The sequence below is a fragment of the Nematostella vectensis genome, chromosome 4 (assembly GCF_932526225.1).
Source record: "Nematostella vectensis chromosome 4, jaNemVect1.1, whole genome shotgun sequence".
In the NCBI taxonomy this organism is placed as follows: domain Eukaryota; kingdom Metazoa; phylum Cnidaria; class Anthozoa; order Actiniaria; family Edwardsiidae; genus Nematostella; species Nematostella vectensis.
This window is the reverse complement of record NC_064037.1, coordinates 9,590,478-9,610,894: the sequence shown is the minus strand read 5'-3', so window position 1 is coordinate 9,610,894 and position 20,417 is coordinate 9,590,478. Positions and strand designations below refer to the sequence as shown.

General features: G+C 39.3%; 1 protein-coding gene across 2 annotated transcripts; it reads right to left on the bottom strand.

Annotated features, from left to right (window-relative positions):
- Window positions 1–793: 793 nt before the first annotated feature.
- LOC5522373 (cell division control protein 45 homolog) lies at window positions 794–19,493 on the bottom strand. 2 transcript variants are annotated; one of them, XM_032367708.2, is made up of 25 exons: window positions 19,290–19,493; window positions 19,111–19,170; window positions 18,459–18,551; window positions 17,636–17,730; window positions 16,986–17,028; window positions 16,839–16,910; window positions 15,421–15,522; window positions 15,031–15,080; window positions 14,911–14,959; window positions 14,772–14,833; window positions 14,166–14,216; window positions 13,530–13,643; window positions 12,896–12,967; window positions 12,669–12,728; window positions 11,582–11,680; window positions 11,105–11,159; window positions 10,658–10,708; window positions 10,398–10,450; window positions 10,100–10,148; window positions 9,760–9,849; window positions 8,693–8,776; window positions 8,444–8,507; window positions 2,775–2,826; window positions 2,588–2,664; window positions 794–2,316 (listed from the first exon to the last, which is right to left on the bottom strand). In XM_032367708.2, the coding sequence occupies exons 1-25, from the start codon at window positions 19,338–19,340 to the stop codon at window positions 2,252–2,254; spliced, it is 1,713 nt and encodes a 570-aa protein (XP_032223599.2). In that variant the 5' UTR covers window positions 19,341–19,493; the 3' UTR covers window positions 794–2,251. The 2 variants fall into 2 exon arrangements, with proteins under 2 accessions (XP_032223599.2, XP_048582746.1); XM_048726789.1 differs by lacking the exon at window positions 13,530–13,643.
- Window positions 19,494–20,417: the final 924 nt, after the last annotated feature.

The following is a 20,417-nucleotide window of genomic DNA, read 5'->3' as shown; positions in this document are numbered from 1 at the left end:
AGCGCGTTAGAGCGAGCTAGTGCGCGATTAGTCCACGTCTTTCACACGGTTCGCATTTTGCGCATAATTATTTGGGTGTGGTTAACAGCAATGTTTAACCTTTAAAAGTAGCACAAGTAATCAGTTACCACATATGAGCCCCTGGTTACCAACAACAAAGCCGAAAATTTAAACAGATAACTTAATTTGTGTTTTGAAGACCCCCCAAGTGGATAGCAGAATCGAAAGAAACTTTTTAAAGATTATTTTTTCCCTACGTTTATGCCCCCGCCCCCAGGGGGGACTACACAAGGATCTCTTCCCCGTCAACGATCGTACCACTCGCAAAGAAACCTCGACTCAACCCTCTAACCCAAGAACTGCCTTTGCCCACGAAAGTACCAGAAAAGAAAACGTGGCGATGCAACGAGCACCTTGGATCGAGGAGCTGAGAACGAGTGACTTACTGTTTATGCATTTGTCTTCTTCCCCCCCCCCCCCCCCTTTAACATGGGAATTTGTTCAACACAGAATGCCAGGAAGCTATTCCATTTCATGCCCGGTTTTCCAACGTTTAGAGAAGTCTGCGAAGGAGGCTTTCTCCATCCCTGCTAGTTAGTTAAGAGCCTGCTTGCAGGCGGTACTTCGGTATTCTCATCGCGGAAAACCCGCTCCGTTCGATGATCGGGCGCCATCTTGTATTTTGAGCCGCGTGGTTCCTGTGGGCACTTGTTAGTAAACACAATTTTTTTTTCATATATCTTACCGACAAGCCGAGGCAAGCAAGCGCATTATTTTATGATAAGAAAAAATAGACGTGTAAAAAAATCAATTTATTTACAAAATTAATGCTTTCATTTAGTACACATTGTTTTTGATCATACCTGTACTAGAATAAATTACATTTCAGTTAGTCCAACAACCCACGAAGCTATTTCGTGAAATGAGAAACGATGCAATCAACACCACACCGTCCAACGAATGTTTATTGATGACAATCTATGAGAGACCGTTTGACCGTGCACTCTCATTCACTTAAACCAAGATCAAAACCGATATGTGAGTTGATCAGATTTGTCGGCACCGTTTTATCGCGTGTACCAGGGTTAATAACCGTATTATGGTCAGAAGTTTCCACAAGTGAAATTTAACACACATTCCTGAAATGAACCCAGAAATCAAATAATAGGCGATTCCAGCTATAAGTGCGCGTGCTAATTTCATTTTCCCACAACTCTACCAGAATGCAGCGCGCGCGTTTGTATAGTTTATTCGACAAATCTACCACAAAAACCCAACCGACAGTGCTGAAAAACGCAAGACTAGTTCCAGTACCGCGCGGTTAAACTAGCCGTTTTGTTTTGAAATGGCGGCTTTTTACCGGCGAACTGTCACATTTTGGCGAATGCTAAGAAAACTAGACCAAACCTAAGTCTATAATTTTCTTTATGACTCCCTCATTATCAAACAAATCTGTCATCTTTTGTACAGTATGGTTTTAATGCTGTACAGTAAGTCAAAACAGGGACCGAAGTCAGCCTTTCGTACCTTTACTCGAACGATTCAACACTGAGATTTTGTTTGTTTCGCCAGAACACGCGCATGCGCATACGTTATTCAGCACTGTCAACCCAACCAACATGCCGTGCGCGCGTGCGTTGACCACTCTCGTCAACTCTCAAAGACTGTTTGATCGCAACCCTGTGAGAGCTAGAAAGAGTGAAACTCTCATCGACTCATCCTAGTATATGGGGTTGTTACCAGGTTGCCTGCGCTCGGAGATGAACCATAAGCCACCTTGGGGTCTGGGACGAGCTGACCCATACAAGGTGTCCTGTGGCGTCACAACTCTTATCAACAACAGGAAGCCTGTAAGACCGGTAAAAGTGCCTGGTACTAGACTAGGGTTATTCTTGTTATTCCTTCATTATAACCTAGCAGATAATTTGTACCATGAATTTTCCTAGAAACCCCCAGGCCCCTAGCTTAAAATTACCATTTCTGGTTTGTCCGAATTCCTTGACCGCATTCAGTTCGTTTGATTGCATTCTGTATAAAGCGGTCATCGTAATAGCTGTGTGGCCAGCAGCCCCTATATAGCGGTCATTATAATGGCAGAGGCAGCACCCCTTATATAGCGGTCTTCATAATAGCAGTGTGAACAACACCCCATGTTATAGCGGTCGCTATATAATAGCTGTGTGGAAGCACCCTCTATAGAGCAGTTGTCATATTAATAACTATGCGGCCAGCACCCTCTATATAGCGGTCATCATAACAGCAGCGCGGACAAGGCATCGAAGAACTTTTCTTTGTCTTCACTTTTCATCTCCATTACTACAACAGAGAGCACAAAAGGTTGTCAGGAAATTAAACCCAAGAGGTCCGCCCTAGTGCATGGGAAAAAGAGAGCTTCCTCGTTTAAGGGGGGGGGGGGGGGGGGGGTTATTTCCTACCTCAATAGTTCCTTTGCCTACTAGCTGTTCTGGACACGTTACACTATCTCTACAGCATAAACTCTATGGGACTATATTACCAAAGAGACACTTACAAACAAGAGATGTGTTAAGTATAAGTAAGGATTTATCATTTATCTATTGCACCTTACCTGCTGGGTCAAAACAATCATGCGTGGATCTCGCCTTGGTCTTTTCTGCTGCTAGCTCGAATGCACGCCCAAGGAAACTGAAAACAGTGAAAAGGACCACTTGCTAAGTTCAACCGCGTCATAAAAAAAGGCATGACGGCATTCCAAGAGGCATAGCGTAAAAAAAATTTAGCTTGCTTTTACTCACTTTTTTCTTGACTCATCGGCGATGGGAGGGACTCCAACCACAAGGCACGTACCTGACAATGATACACGAGACAAATGTAAGGGCTCTGTGAGCCAACTCATAAATATGAGTGTGCGTCCTTTACAACAAATGACTAAACAATTAGAAATAAAAAGGCTCTGCGAGCCAACTCGAGAATATAAGTGCGCGTCTCCGACAACGAATAATTTGACAGTTTGAAATTTAAGCACGTCGTGAATGAGAGGGCGAGTCCCCGACAACGAATAATAAGACAGAAAAAAAAAAGATAATTAGAAATAAAAAGGCTCTGTGAGCCAAATCGTGAATAAAAGTGCGCGTCCCCGAAAACAAAAAATTGGACAAAAAAAAAAAAAGCTCTGTGAGCCACGTCGTGAATAAAAGTGCCCGAATAACGAAGAAGACAGTTATAAGATAGATGTAGCGAGGTTATTCGAGCTCATGTTAGCAGGTTCTTCGGTATTTTTTATCTAAAGAGACTTTATTATTATTAAAACAAAGATGAGTTATAGCTATGCGTTAAAAATTTCTCGTACATTAAGTAAACAATCTGTATGTTTACATTTACACGGTATACTATCCAGAATTCCAATTTCTAGCTGATCTCTATCAATTCAACAATTTAGAGTTAAGGGTATTATTTTATGCCGCTTTCAATGGCCTACATAGGCCTTTTTGACCGAAAGGGCAGGCCGCACGGGAACCTGGACCAGAAAAATAATATTGAATATATCCATAAAACGTTGGAAGAAATCCATAAGTTCCCTACGTACCAGCAATCGAGAACAATAAGATATTTATTATACAGTGTTATTAGAATACTAATGAGGAGTAGGTTAAAAATTAGATATTAACCGTGAATACTAATGAAGGACCATCATATTAAACCTTGAGTAGAAATGAGCAAAAAACACCACTTTCGCCACAGATTTGATAACAAGAACGATTGAATATTAACAATGCATCGATTTAATTGTCATGAAGGCAAAATTTGTATTTGTAACCTTCGAAATTCAACAAGTCCAGCCAATTTTTTATGTGTAATTATTCCACCAGCAAAGTTAGGCTGTGGTGTGGCTATCTGAGGTATTCTACTCACTTTTTCCGCTTGTTCGTCGACATAACAGTTCTTAAAAACATATATTTGGCGTAAAAAAATAAGTCGCTCTTATTCGCTGTCAGTGAGCTCCATTCTTGCAGGGTCCTCACACTGACGTCGACATAACAGTTCTTGAAAATATATATTTGGCGTAAAAAAATAGGTCGCTCTTCTTCGCTGTCAGTGAGCTCCATTCTCGCAGGGTGCTCACACTGACGTCGACATAACAGTTCTTAAAAACATATATTTGGCGTAAAAAAATAAGTCGCTCTTATTCGCTGTCAGTGAGCTCCATTCTCGCAGGGTGCTCACACTGACGTCGACATAACAGTTCTTGAAAATATATATTTGGCGTAAAAAAAGTCGCTCTTCTTCGCTGTCAGTGAGCTCCATTCTTGCAGGGTGCTCACACTGACGTCGACATAACAGTTCTTGAAAATATATATTTGGCGTAAAATAAGTCGCTCTTCCTCGCTGTCAGTGAGCTCCATTCTCGCATGGTGCTCACACTGAAACTCCGAGTTACGAAAATTGTGCAATTCAACTCCACCTTTGGGGATTTAGTCCGTGCATGGAGCAGCCCGCTTTGTCTAAATGTTAATTTGGATTGTGTACAGTATTGATCTGATGAGCTTTTCAAACTCTCCTGTCTTTTCTTGCAGGTCAATAATAACCTGAACTTAGTTTTTTTCTTCCAAAAAAGTCAACTATTATTGAGTTTTGTCTCTTTTCCCTCAGATATACTCAATTACCTATCTAAAGTACTGTAACCCTTTTTTTTATAAGAACGTCCAGTCTAAGATTTCATCATATTCTTTAAACATGCTAAGTACACGCCGAGGTACAGGTAGCAGCGAAATATTGTTTTATTAGTGTTCGAAAAAGCTACCTTAAATACTATTGTTATTGATAATCTGTGTTATTCTCTTCTAAAACTTTATTGGGTATTTTACTTTTATATACATTTATATACACTAAAATGTAAGAACTAACTAGCAGATTGCCAGTCTGATACTGCAAAGCTTATTATTTAAACGGACAAAATTAGCCAGGACAAGATGTTTTACATACACTTATTTCAATAAAGGTTGTCAGTGCAAATGGCAAATGGCGACTGGCAAATAGCAGTTCTACGACCGAAAGTAACCATGCGTCTCGAAGAATATGGATAAATCGAAACAATTATCCATTAAAAGTTACCAATGCTTGGCTCCGACATTGCTGGACTTTATTTGACACCTTTTATTTTACGAATAATTAGTACCCATAAGCCATTTACCATTCGCCATTTGCACTGACAACCGTTGTGAAATCGGTGTATTTCCTTAGATGTATCAGCTAATAAAAGCTCAAAATAAAGGTCTTAAGCTTTATTACAGATCTTTAAAGCTTGAAGTACAATGCCAAAACTTGACTTCAACTGAAAGCTTAGTCAGTCAGTTTCAGTATCTCCACGGGACGTTTATTGTCGAATTTGGCTACATACCAGAGCTTATGTTTTTTAGTTTTGTCTACAAATAACACGTCTATTGAGAACCAAAAAAGTACTTTATCAAATACTAGCGACCAAATATACTGTTGTTATTTATCATTTGTGCAAGTAATTGGTGCATAGAAATGTAGACTCCCATTTAAATCCTCAGAGTTCGCACTCGATATGTAATCTTTTGGAGCGTGCCCACAATGCAACACGACCCGAGATTTGCATAGCTACTAGGATGATAAAGTGGCGGCTAAAAGAGCCGCTTTACAGAGTCCATTTAACAATGAGCTTCCAAGTGTATTTTCTAAGCTTGCGCGACCGAATAAAGTAGACAAACGGATTAAGGCTCGCGCTCATAAGAAGTAGAATGGAGAACACTGGCAGTAGCACTTCCACTTCTGTTCCAGCGAGGTCTAGTGTGTTTGTCATGGCTTTGGTCACGGTGAAGGGAACAAAGCTTAAAAACAAGCTGGTGGTGATGATGGAGACAGTGACTAATCCTTTGCGCTCTTTCTTGGTTTGCTGGCCCGGTTGGAAGTACTCAATCTCGGCTGTAACCTCGTTGGATTTATGCTGAGCGATGCGACAGATCTTGATGTAAAGCGCGAACATAAACATACAGGAGCTAAACAGGTAGAGGATCCAGATCAGATGGATTCCAGGCAGGAATGGAGAAAGCAGATATGCGCAGAGAGAAAAAAAAAACGCTGAACGCCCACGCGAGGGCGATGGCCAGAAGAGTGCGTCCATGGGTCACAATGGTAACGTACTGGAGCGCGTAGATGATTGCAATAAACCTATCAAGGGTTATAAGCACCAGGGTAGAGACGCTAGCGGTGATTGTGATATGGCCAAAAAGCTCAACGAACACCTGATAGTCCGGGCTGCACACTCTGAACGTGTCTGTAATACCTCGGAACAAATTGTCTGCCATAATTGGCTGAATGAGAACTCCCGTGAGGAAGTCGGCGACGGCCAGGCTGACGAGCAGCAGGTTGGCGGGGACTCGCAGCTCCTCGTATGCCCACACGGTAAAGAGAATCAAGGCGTTTCCCAGTATAGACAGGCATGGCAGACAGACGTTTAGTGCAAGTAGGAAAACTGCCAATTCATGGTGTCCTTCCACTAGGCGCCTTGTACCGTCATCCGATTTGTGTCCACTTTTAAGAAAGATTTCCCCGAATGATGCACAGACAGACGTGGTGCTGTTTTCTAGCGTTGTGTTTGCAGAAAGCATTTTCGTCTGTGAAATTTTTATGAAAATAATAATCCAGAACTGAGAAATTTTGAATTGTAAATTAACAGAAAAATAAAATGTTAGTAATTGTATAGCGATCGAATGCTCTTGAAATGGTACTGGCTTTATCCTACTTTAATCGGCAGTTGGTAATTTATAATCATGAGTGACAGAGTGTAGGCACTGCCACTTAAACTGCACTTAAACCCGAATTTGCCAGAACGAATACCTTTATGATTGGTAAATAGGGACAACGGTAAAAGACAATCAAATGAAATCTTAATTTAGAATAGAATGCTAAAAAAGTTTGTGCTTTGTTGGACATATAGAATAGAACCCTTACCTTTAAAGCAAATAGAGTTGGCTCTGTGCTTCCTATGCTCTGTGCTTCCTATGCTAAATGCATCATCCAAGCAGGGAGGTTTAAGGTGCTTCAAGACACTGCTGCGTTTAAAGATTCCATTTCCTCACAAAGCGGAAATAAAGCAGAGCTTTTATGACTCTCCTCAATGATCATTGCATAAAATAAGAAAAACTTCATGATGTCCAGATGGTCAGTGCGAATGTCAACATTCCGATTATCGCGTCTACAAGGCGTCAAAAGCAGAGCGAGTTTATAGTCCCAGACATATCGTATTGAAATAAGACTTCAGTTTTTATGATACAGCAACGGTGCTACGTGCGCTCTGATTGGTTGATTAGCATACTACGCGCGCACTCTCATTGGTTGATTAGCGTAATACGTGCGCTCACATTGGTTGTTTAGCGGACCGTACATTCCCTTCTTATAAGCAACGCAAAACTTTGCGATTTTTTCTCTCAAAACACTGTATGCTATGTCTTCAATGTCATTGTGATAGATTTATCAAAAGCCATCGCTGCAATCGCTTTTTTTTATAAATTGGTTCATAAAAATTCATAGCGCACTCGCGGAAATTATCTTACCCTCACTTATCACTTCTAATTCGGGTTGATTTTGATGTCGAAAGTTTTTGTTCTAGTAACGTAGTAACATGCTGTGAATGCTCTTATTGAGTTCCCGTTAAGTGCTTTGGGAAAATATGGCAGCTGTCTTTTTGATTTCCCAGGAAGGAACAATGTATAAGAGACCTTTCATTTCCATCGGTTCAATTGATTATTTTCGAATGAATTCAGTAAATAATTGAGTCTTGATTTTTTTTCAAAATGTATGAAGCGCGTCCCAAAAATTGACTAAAAAAGTGGTGTTATATGGTAAATTTAAGTAGCATGCCGTTATCACGGGAAGCTAGGTTAACCACGTAATATCCATCGCAGTATGACTGGCACCAAAGTCGCGAATTTGGTTTCATGTGACGTTTTGATACCCAATCTTCGATACATAACACTATATAACTTCTCAAAAAGAAAAAAATCTCGGAAAGATATGAACTAATGTGTCAAACATGAGCTCTCAACTATGATTTGCGTTGATACTGTAACTTATTAAAGCATACAGATTGGAGCGAAACTCAAAGCAGAGTTATAGCCCGCTAAATCCATGAAAATTAAAGAGAGATGAAACAGTGTGGTAAACACTCCCTTTAGGGCCGGCCAACCACGAGAACAAGAAAAATATTTCTGGTTTCACTGGAAATTACACGATGAAAGTAATGATTTGAGCTTTGAAAGAAATTATTTGGGGAAATATTTATTCCTGCTTTCATGCGAAATTCTACTAAATGAACAAAATGTAAAAAATCTATTCCACGGTATCCTTTATAAAGCTTGCGTTTAGAATTATTGATGGTTTTTAAATAAGGAAAAAGAGTTATGGAAAATGTCCAACACCGGGAGGGTCTGGATAGCCTTACCTTTCTCAGCATCTAAGGGGGCAGCAAGGACAAATGGTAAGGCCGCTGCTCTTTTATTTTTGGACTAGAAATACAACGAAGAAATATAAGTAAATTAAGTAAGGAAGGTACTAGAAGTACAATGAAAAAAAAAAAACATTAGTTGGAAAGCAAGGTACCAGAAGTTCAACGAAAAAACAAAGAGAGTAAGTAAGGAAAGTAAGCAATGAAATGGGATCTTAAAGAACTCGAACAAAAGAGAAAACATACCATGACTACATAAGCACTCAATACGAAACGTGCAAGAGCGCCAAGGACTACTGGTTTGCTGAACATCTTCAAGTCCGGGGTGCCCTGCAATATATGCACAATTTAGATAGTTCAATGGATCTAAACTTAAACTGTTAGTAGTAGATGAACAAGGAATCGACAGTGAACTATCACAATTGTGTGATAGGGGTTTATAATGTTGATGCACCAGTGTGTACACAGGAATAAATGTGAAAGTGGTGTATAACGAAACTGTTGAAATCACAAGCATAATCACATTTTTACACGGCATACTTCTAACTAGCCTCCCTCGCAGGCGTTTTTAAGCAGGCGCCGCTCGCAGGCTAGCATGTAACCTTTAATTATCGCAATTTTACTGTCGAATCCGTTGTATCGCGACCCGAGTTTTCAAAACACGATTTGTTTTGGTTTTCTGTTCCGTCAGTAAAACCGTTCTGAGCCAATCACAGTCTCGCTTTGTGCACTTCCCTGGCTATCCTCTGGACGAAAACCAGACAGTGTCGCGACAGGAAGCCAGGCATTTGCACTGGGCGAGAGATGGCAAGAGTCTAATTGGCTTAGAATAATTTGACTGGCGGAACAGAAAATACCAAAAGACAAAAACAAATCGATGTTTTGAAAATGCGGCGTCGCGTTACATCGGATTGGACAATAATAGGGATGAAGGTGACAGTGTTATCTAGCGGGACTGTTCAGTTTTTATCTGAAATTTGAAGGATAGAATTCTAAAGCCTTTCTAGATTATGCGCAAAATCGCGATAATCATCGATAATTATCACCTGCAACACATGCTGCATATGTTGATATAAGGGGTCAACCATTTAACTTTTGAGGGGAGGGGAAGGGGGAGTGGCTTTTTTTGTAGAGCAAGATTTATTTTCACGGTAACTGGAGTATAGGATATTTTTTGTTATGAAACATATTTTTTTGCTTTGGTCAAACGATGCATAATTTCTTTTAGGGCTGAAGGTCAAATATTTTTCCCCTCCAAAGCGAACCCTCGCTTTAAGTTAAAAGGTCGTCACCGAAGCAAACGTGATTCCAACCTCACGGAGGAAAGCGTAGAGGAATGGTCCAGCACATACTACTTGATGCATGTCGATCAGGGACCGGACTTGGGTGACCAGGGCAATCAACTGAGCAAAAAAAATGTAACAATGCAAGGGCTCACAACTATAATAACACTTTAAAACTCCAGCATCTCCACAGGAAAAACATAAGGTCTACAAAAAAAAAATACTAACATACTCTCTACAAAAAAACATCAAATACCAAAGAAATCGAATACCAAAGAAATCGAATAGCAAAAAATTCGAATACCAAATGACTTGGCTTTCTATTTCTTTTTAGATGCATGCATGTTAATATTCTAGGGCGAATATATACCTGCTTTTTGGCCATTTCAATTCCATCGAGAAGTAGTTTAGAATTAGACCTGGGATGGAAAACAAGAGGATTAGCAGCGTCGGATACAGGACGTCTCGAGAGGGGGGCACCATTGTAGCTACATGCACGTTTTACGGGCCTATTTTTTTAACTGTCTTCTCTGGAACCGTCACTAATTAAATATGGTTCTTGACGACACTGGATTTACAGGAATGGATGTAAATTGTATACAACTTTGTGTCCCCTTGGATGTGTATTGTATACAACTTTGAAATCCCTTTGAAATCACAGGACCTACCTTGATAGAGCATCTAATGCGTCCAGAAATTTCTCTGATTTACTCTCATCTGACTGCAAGGCAAGCAATGACTCCATTACAATGGATACATGGCAAGAATAAACGATTGAGCCTTGTACATTAAATAGGAAGAGGGGATCAGGGACAATAATCCACTTAAAGAGTCCTTATCAGCCACAACTGTTTACCACGCTTGGTGGTTTGCTAGGATGACAAAAAGACGGCTGACAAAGGCTCTATAATTCTCCTTGAGCAATTACCGGAGATTCTAGAAGAGCATTCACAGCATGTACCACGTCACTTGAACAGAGCTGTTGACATCAAAAGACACAGGAGTTAGTTCTCACACAGGGTCTGGAAGGGAGGGGGGTCTTGATCCCGTATTCCCGGGCATTTTTTTGCCCAATCCCGCATCATTTTTATCCTGATACTGTTTCTGTTCTTGCCATTGGCTCTCGTGACAGCAAGCCATGAGCATTTGTAAACGAACATCACATAATTTTGATTATTTCCAGCAACCCCAGTAGCTGAAATAGGGGGAGGGTTTAGGGGGTTTACCCCCCCCCCCCCCCTTTGGGCTGCCAGGAAGCCATATGTAACAACAACAACAAAAATTCCTCCCCCCTTCTCACTAAGCCAAACTTTAGCAAAAAGGTAGATCCGCCTCAGCACCCCCTGCCTGATTCTCACCTATGCATGGACCTCACCTTATTACGGAATCCATACTGCACGTTGAACGATCCATATGACATTTCCTCCATGCTAACCAAACAAAGAATGTGAACACCATATAGATAAAATAGTAAAAAATATATTAGTAATGTGGTTAGTTTGAGCCATACTAGCATTTATGGAGTTACGAATTTAAAAAAAGTGGAAAATTCTTTGCTCCATCAGTTCCCGACATCCCCTGCCATAGTTAATAAGAGATATTTACTGAATATAATATATACTGAAAGTGATCATTTTATAAACTACCTCATCAAATTTACATTACAAGTTTTCGCGTCATTTTAATCTTGTTGGGTCGCGAAAATTCCGTAAATCGTGTCTTGTTTGGTTATGGCCAAAATGTAAAAAAAAAAACAAAAAAAAACAAGTGACATGAAATATGCGTAAAAAAATTTGTATATATGAAATTATTTAAGAAAATCCCTTAAATGTGACAGCTGATGGGCTCTTACCCAAATTTCTGTGCAGAAGTCTCAACCCACTCCTTTAGGTTGTTCCTCAGCTGGACATCCATATTGGAAAACGTTTGTCTGCTCTGCACCAAGGGAACGCTAAGAACAATATCAATATGAGCTGAAATCTTCCAACATGACATGTTCTAAAAGCAGTCTTGACCACAAGCATCCCCCCTGACGCTCCTAGATCTCAGATGCATAGCTAAGGGCTCCTACACCTCAGATGCATAGCTAAGGGCTTCTAGATCTCAGATGCATAGCTAAGGGCTTCTGGATCTCAGATGCATAGCTAAGGGCTCCTAGATCTCAGATGCATAGCTAAGGGCTTCTAGATCTCAGATGCATAGCTAAGGGCTTCTAGATCTCAGATGCATAGCTAAGGGCTTCTAGATCTCAGATGCATAGCTAAGGGCTTCTAGATCTCAGATGCATAGCTAAGGGCTTCTAGATCTCAGATGCATAGCTAAGGGCTCCTAGATCTCAGATGCATAGCTAAGGGCTCCTAGATCTCAGATGCATAGCTAAGGGCTCCTAGATCTCAGATGCATATTAGCTAAGGGCTTCTAGATCTCAGATGCATAGCTGAGGGCTTCTAGATCTCAGATGCATAGCTTAGGGCTTCTAGATCTCAGATGCATAGCTAAGGGCTCCTAGATCTCAGATGCATAGCTAAGGGCTCCTAGATCTCAGATGCATAGCTAAGGGCTCCTAGATCTCAGATGCATAGCTAAGGGCTCCTAGATCTCAGATGCATAGCTAAGGGCTCCTAGATCTCAGATGCATAGCTAGGGGCTTCTAGATCTCAGATGCATAGCTAAGGGCTCCTAGATCTCAGATGCATAGCTAAGGAGTGTACGCCCATCCCTTCCCTCAACCACAAGAAGGACTGTCTAAATTTTATCTATGGTATCTAAATGACTGCACACTTCCCTGTTGCAAATCGTAAAAGCAGGACTCATGACTTCCCCTGATACCCCATGAATCCCAGGTGCACACTAGTATTTCAAAGAAATGAGCCATTTGCGCTTCCCCTCCTCTCAGCTGTCAAAAAGTGGGTCAACTTGTATTGAAGGATTTTACTTACCCCATGTCTGCAAGAAATTCATGCAGCTTCTGCTTCCCCTTCATTGTCCACACTCGGAATCTAAAAAGACACGCACACACAGATTAAATGAAGTACTGTATTTGTAAGTGTTTCATGGTATATTCCATGGTGTGAAATCTACACCAAATTCTAATAATCAAATATTTGACTTAATCATAATTCAGTATTCATAAATGATGCTAATGGAGTATAAATAGTGATTTGACCTGCAAGCTGTGTAGTGTGAATGCCAAATACTGTCAAACAGGGACCAATGTCTGTAAAGTGCAAGTCGTAATCTGAGAACACAAGTCAAAGAAGTAATAACAATAATGCTGTATTACTATGGTGTGGGTAAAAAAAGGCCAATCACGCAATTTTACAATTTCACACATTACTGGGCCACACAAAGCATCAATTTCCACCAGCTAAGAAAAAATGTGTTGCTGGGGATCAAATTACTCATTGACCAAGTAGTGGTTATGTAGCCCATTGTCTTTAAGGCTGAACAAGGTTTACATAAAAACAGAGATAGCAGGATGAACGAAAACAGGACAAATACCTCCAGTTGAGGAAGAATAAAAAATACCTCCAGTTGAGGAATATTTTTTCAACACTAACAAGACATTGCTTAATTTATTTGGGTTTGAACTATCCTAAAGCCAGTGGTCAATACCACTTTAGGCTTCATTCATGAATTGTTATTTTGTGATTAGTTTTCTTACAAATAAACGATTGTTTCAATTGAAAACAGTAACATTAGGACCTTTAAAGGCCATCACTTTGACCCTCCCCCTATCTCCATGCCTGCATTAATATGGCACTGGAACAGCAACTGGGCACAAGAATATGCAAGGATACTCATAGTCAAAAGTGATCTTCATGCAGTTAATAGATACGCCATTCTCATCTGCACCATGGTTGTGTCTCATTACATGTTCATGTAAGCTCTCTGCATCACTCACATACTTCTCACTTGTGAAATACGATTCAGAAATACAATTAGTTGATACAAAGGTACTTGGCAGAAATTCCCCTACTTGGCTGTCAAAAAGGAGTGCTTTATTATAGAAATAAATATAAAGGTTAAAATGGGGAGGACTAAAGTCCAATCGGGAAAAAAAAATTGTGCTGGATTCAACATTATTTATTGGCTTCCTTTTTATATTTTATGCAAAATCTCTGAGAATGGAGGGGGGTTTGGGGAGGGCAAAAACCCTGTTAGACACATAGATCCACCTTTGTACAACTCATAGTGTAGGATCTATGCCTGCTCAACCACCCCCCCCCCCCCCCCCCCCTGCCCTCCTACTTAGGAAAACCTGCCGTTGGATACAGCACAGCTTGGTAAAACTTGTGACAATGGAATGAGCCCTGGAAAATACTTAGCACAGTGTTCACTCATTTAATTATTGATCAGAGTACGCCAAGCTTACTAATGATTAACTTGGTTTGCAGACAAGCTTTGTCAGATTTGGAAAGAAAGGAATAACTTACCTGTCAATTCGTTCATTTATATACTGATCTGTGAGACCAACAGCAGCCCACCTAGAAACAAACAAACACAACATTAGGCAATCAAAGTGATAAAATGCCAACACATGTGGTGGTAAAATGTTGACATAATGACATAAAACATACAAAGTACTGTAGCATTCTCAATTTCTTCTCAATAGTACAATTTTTCTGTCACACTTTTCCAAAGTCGTTTCTTTTCAAAGAGCTGCCCCTATCTTTGGAGTCTATCTATGGGTGGCTTATTACAGGGTGCTCTAATAAAACATGATTGCACTGAATGGCACGGTCTAGAACTGTTGTGGAGATTGCTGCCGCCCCCTGAAAATCAAAATCGCATGATTTGGATTTTGCTGTTCATGGCTGGTATCTAATCAACTTTGCTTTGTTTTGATTTGATTTCTTCAGCTACCTTATCAATAGCTTACTTTTTTTCTTAGTTACTCATTCCCTTTAAATTTAGTTTTCACCATTTATTTTGGTTGAAAAATATTACTCTGGCTGATGTGTTGTTGTTTGTGTGCATTTATCCGATAAGCATTAAGCGAAGATGTCTATGCTGCAGAAAAGGTGACAATGTATACATACCAGAGGAGATCATTACAATCTTTGCTCATTTTCCATGCTAGTTCATACATCAGCACTGAACACTAGAAAATAAACAAGTGTGCCATATAGTTAAACGTAAATTTAAAAAAAAAAGAAAAAAAGAAACATCATTACTTACAGATGTTCCGTAAAAAGCAAATTCATGATATCTGTAAAGTATTTCCTGTCTGCAATGAGAAAGAATATCTCTGTTGTTTTTTATCATAATTTTCATACCAATAATAGCAATTACTGTTACCTCTTCTTTTCCCATATTTTTCTTCTGGCTCTTGCATTTCGAGGGTGCTCCTGGAAGTTGACATTGAAACATTAACATAAGTTTAAAACTTTGTGCCAGTCACATACTGTATGCCCAGAATGTGTTGAGGAGGGGCAGCAGATTTGACAGAATGGAAAAGGGATAGTATTTCTTAATCTTTCAATAACAAATGACCCGTGTGGACACCCCCCTGGCAGGGCCTGATTCACACTCAAAACAAGCAATCCATAACTCTGCACAAATACTGGCATACTGTGTGTATTTTAGCAACTTGTATTAACTTAATTGAAACAAGCATTTATCTTTCTTTTTATCTTATCTTTCAAGCATCTATTTTTCTGTTATGCAGAATAAGAAATGGAAACGCACATGATCACTGCCATCTTCTGTTTTTCTTCTCTTGTTAGATGGCTCTGATCCTTCATCTGACTCGTTACCCTCATCATCATCATCTTCATCATCATCTTCATCCTGACAAATGACAATCAGTTAGTGAGACAAGTACAACAACCAGACAGTTGAAAGAAAGTAAAAAAAAAATGCTATGATCTTCTCTCAGCATTGTGAAAAAAAAAGGAAATAGCACAGCATAGGACTCCCACCAAAGCTAAAAGGAAAATAAACTGAATCCTAGGAATAGGATAATAAAAAAATGTAAATGTTTAGTATTTGTACAGTGCATTATAAGATTGATGCAGTATAGCTATGTCAGTATACAAATGCTGTATATCTCACTAGCTATAGGCTGCTACACACAGCTTACTCTAATAGGTAATTATCAAGGGCCACTGAAGATGGTTCCACAGGCCAATGACCAATTAGTTCTTTTCCATCCCCAAAATGTAGTGAGATTAAAAATCAAGCTAATTGTCCTAATTTAAACAAGGATTGGTGGTGGGAAATTACTACATATGTATACATACCTGTCAACCTCTGAAAATCTCAAGGCTTGATAATTATTTTGGGGGGAGGGGTGGGGTATATTCATTTTTTTGGGGGAGGGGTGGGTTTAACCTTGCAGGTTTTTGCCGTATAGAAAACTTTCACGAACAAATCCCCTTATAGATCTCATGAGGGTGTTATATAAATTGTGCTAGGCAAGGGAATTATTGTTTAAAATATTTTAATAGAAAATAGGCAAAATGATGGTTTTCTATATAATTTTTCAGAATTTTTCGGAAGCTATAAAAATTGCTGAAAAGTGGGAGATTTGGTGCTTAACGCGGGAGAGCGGGAGAAGGGGTAAAAAATCTTGAGACTCCCGCCTAATGCGGGAGAGTTGTCAGGTATGTGTATATTGCTGTTATTTTTGGGGATTCACAATCCACAATTGAGTAGTATGAATGTCGCTATCCTTGGTATTTTTTGGGGCTTAACACTCCCCTCCCCCCACTACCACCCAAACCCATCATGTTAGCTAAGTAACCCAGCCCAATCAACTGTACCTCTGACAGAGCACCCCATCATGTTCACAACAAACTACCCCTAAACTACTGTACATTTGACTGCCCCCTCATCATGTTTATTGCAAAGTAACCCCCCCCCCCCATCAACAGTACCTCTGACTGAGCATCACATATCATGTTCACTGCAAACTACCCCCAAACTACTGTACATTTGACTGCCCCCTCATCATGTTTATTGCAAAGTAACCCCCCCCCCCATCAACAGTACCTCTGACGAAGCACCCCATCATGTTCACAACAACTACCCCCCCAAACTACTGTACATTTGACTGCGTCCTCATCATGTTTATAGCAAAGTTACCCCCTACCCATCAACTGTACCTCTGACTGAGCGTATATATCGTCAAAATCTGGAACCTCAAGTGTTTCGCCCTCCTTCATCAGAATTTTCACCTTCAATTAAAATGAATGACAATTTTACTTTAAAAATGCAATTAAAACATGTGGAGTTCAAATGAGACTCCCTACCTGATCTTGGTTGTATATATTATCCAGATCCAATGGACGATGGCTGAAAAACATTAAGATATCAGCCCTTGTTCTTAACACAAATTCGACCAGCCCCAAACATCACTTTTATTTAATAGGATGCTAAAACAACATGATCAAGATAAACTTGGGGCATTTTGTAGTCATACAACATAAGGAGATTATAAGAAAATGAAATGCTTCACAGCAGATGCACTTGAAAACTTTCATTTATTGTAGTGATATAAGTGATCAAATAGCTAGTTTTCATACAATCACCCTCATCAGATTTATAGGTTACTTGCACTAATACATAGATCACAGGCTTTCTGAATGGTAAACTCATGCCAAAATAAACAGAGAAAAAGACTGCAACCATCATATCAGGGTGACAAAAATATTTCAATGAAAAAAAACCTTTTCTGAAATTGAAATTTTCTTGCTAAATTTAAGCCACGTACAAATGCTATACATTTTTCTAATCAAAAGTAAATGCTAAATTTTGTTCGAACAATAAGTACATTAAATAATTTGCCTTTTTTCTGTTGTAAACCAAGATAGCATATCAGCCTCTCAACACACCCTATTGTATAATTATACAATAGCTCAGCTAAGATGTAGGATTAGAGTATTTATGACCTGACATTCACCTGTCTGCGATGTAGAATGTCACATCCTCGTCTGGCTCTAGGGTCTCTAGCAGGTTGATGTTCCCTCCGCAGTTTACCAAAAATATATGCTTAATCTAGAAATAAAATATAAACATTGAATCACTTATCACAATAGCACCTTATCATTTAAACATTTACCTTCAGAATATTGATACTTGTGCATACAAGACATACTGCTCCCTTTGATACATAACACAGACTAATCTTCATTTTGTATTCCTGATACAGTGGAACCTCAATATAATGATATGGCAAGGGACCAGCATTATCATATTGATTATAGAGTTCAATCAAGATTATTCCCAACATAGTTTATGGTTGGTGGGACCTCAAATTGATATCATCACCTAGAGAGATTTCCTTACCAACCCATACAGTTTCTTTCTAACCCGGCAAGTAAGTCGAGTGACCAGGGGTTAATAAAAATTAGCTGACCCAGTGGGAAAATTTAGAACCAGTGAGTTCCAAAATAAATCCTGACAGAAATCTAGATTTCGCTGGGTTACAGAGGGGCGTTATATTGAGTGTAACACTACAGTATATCAAGGCTTGTACGTGCATTTATATTATTTTACTGAGACAATCATTATAGTGAGTGTAGCACTATAACAAGGTATGTGTAAGCTTTGCCTTATATGGCATAACAATCAATTACAACAACAACAACAACAACAACAATAAGAATAATGAGAATGACCAGAGACTTAATACTTATACTTATATGGCATAACAATCAATTACAACAACAACAACAACAACAACAAGAATAATAAGAATGACCAGAGACTTAATAAAAATGTACCTGTTCTGCATGTTCAAGATAAGCCCTGGCAAGATCTTCTTTCCCACTGGCGGGAACAAGAGTATACTGGATATTATCACATTTAAAAAGCCACTGAAACAAACAACAGGGATAAAGTTTACAAGTTGACATTGAATACATAGAAGTTTTCATAACAAAATATTGTAAACTCTCATCAAACAATTCAATGTTCACAGACAGTAAAGTTCAGACTCGTTCTTTATTGGATTCTTCATTGTACATGATCTTTACTGGATATGCATTGACACTTTGTTATAAAGCTAGTGTCAACACAAAAATAGTACTCTTCCCGCAGTGGTGCCTCTTTTAAGAGTAACAATGGTAACAATGCCAAAAGATCATTGTAAATATAAAACTGTGTAGACGAATTTATAGACATTTTTATACTCAGATAACAATCAATGTGTGTTGCAAAACAAACTAATTTATCCCATGTTCCCCTATACTTTGCATATCAACTACCGGTTAATTTCGTACTTGCTTGGTTAGTAAACTGCTCTATGTTCTACGGTGATATCATTAAAAATCCATCACATTGTACGCAGGCCTTGTACGCAATACACATTCGAACTCGCTACCGATGCCAAGTAAAATAAAAGCTAGCATGTTTCTACTTGTCTTTTCGGCTCACCTTCAAAATCTTGCAGGCACACAAAGCATCGACATCCATTGCAACAAGCACCAAGATTCTCTACAGACAATTATTCGGTATTCAGATAAGAAAACATTCGTAAATTCCCTCCAAACATCCGCACAAAATTGTACACAATTCAAACCAGTCTGCCCCATATTTCACAAGCTTGAGCCTACCTGTTCAAATATAACATCGTACACTTCTTCCTTTAGTCTTTCGACAAACATCTTGCTTTAAAGCTTAGCAATATGTCGACAAATGCTTGTTTTTGTAGTCGAAAACTTTCACGACAATTGCTTTCACGAAGGGTCATAAACAAAGATTCCAAGATGGAGTCATGGCGGATGTTTTATTTTTCGGCGGGAAAACGCAAAGACTAGTTCCCAGTCTGCCACACGGACTTGAGTTATAGTTTCAAGGGCCGTAGGAATAGTTTGTCGGGCTTATGTAAATTGCGCAGTCGTTCTTCCCGTGCTAGCCTTGGCCAGAGCGCCTCTTTCTTACGCGCATTAAATTCAAAAGCTACCAGCCGTTAAAGGTTTAAGTAATGGAGCGAATAGAACAACGAGATGAAACGAACAATAAGTTGCTAAATACCAACAATTGGTATTTAGCAACTTAGCTTTACCGAGCAAATAAACTGAAACTGAAACTCAGAAGCAACAAGCGCAACGTCGGCGTTTGAAATGGCCATTAGAAAAAATCGCTTACTCAAAAATCCTTCATTGGAGCTCAAAGTTGATTAACCTCGAATAATTTCTAATAATATCATAACTTAATTTACGAAACCGACAAAAAAAAAATCGGAGAAATTTTCCGTGGCGGCTAAAAAAAGCAAAATTTCATTTTCTTTATTTTAACAGCCCCCAAATGGCTTTAAAAAAAAACGATTGCTTCTATTTTTGGTATGTTATTAGAAATATGTAGTAGTTTAATAACGATGGTATAGAATACATTGCTCCGTATGCATTCCTACATTTATAGATGGTATGGTGTTGGTAGAGTTCAGCATACAGTAATCAATCGCCATAGAAGACTTGAGAATCAACTAATATTCGCTTATATTATAATTAACATTCGGCATGGTAATTACTGGGCCAGTTACAAGTGGCAAATACCCAATATGACTAGGCTGGTGAAGTTCCTATGTCCTCACACAGATACCCTGTTTTCGTAAGTGCGTGGTGCATACTGCCTCAAAGTATCTAACGTTGACATAATAATTCACTGCTTTACTTCATTTCAAATGATGTTTATCACAAACACGCACTGTGGCGAAAACATCAATTTGAACTAAATTTCGG

What these genes read in the sequence shown, in the direction of transcription:
- LOC5522373 (XM_032367708.2), bottom strand. Translation starts at nt 19,340, where the DNA reads ATGTTTGTCGAAAGACTAAAGGAAGAAGTGTACGATGTTATATTTGAA. An exon ending in ACTTCTGCACAGAAATTTGG is followed by an intron (nt 11,160 to 11,581) that starts GTAAGAGCCCAT and finishes TTGTTTGGTTAG; the next exon opens with CATGGAGGAAATGTCATATG. An exon ending in CCCCTTAGATGCTGAGAAAG is followed by an intron (nt 2,827 to 8,443) that starts GTAAGGCTATCC and finishes TATCATTGTCAG; the next exon opens with GTACGTGCCTTGTGGTTGGA.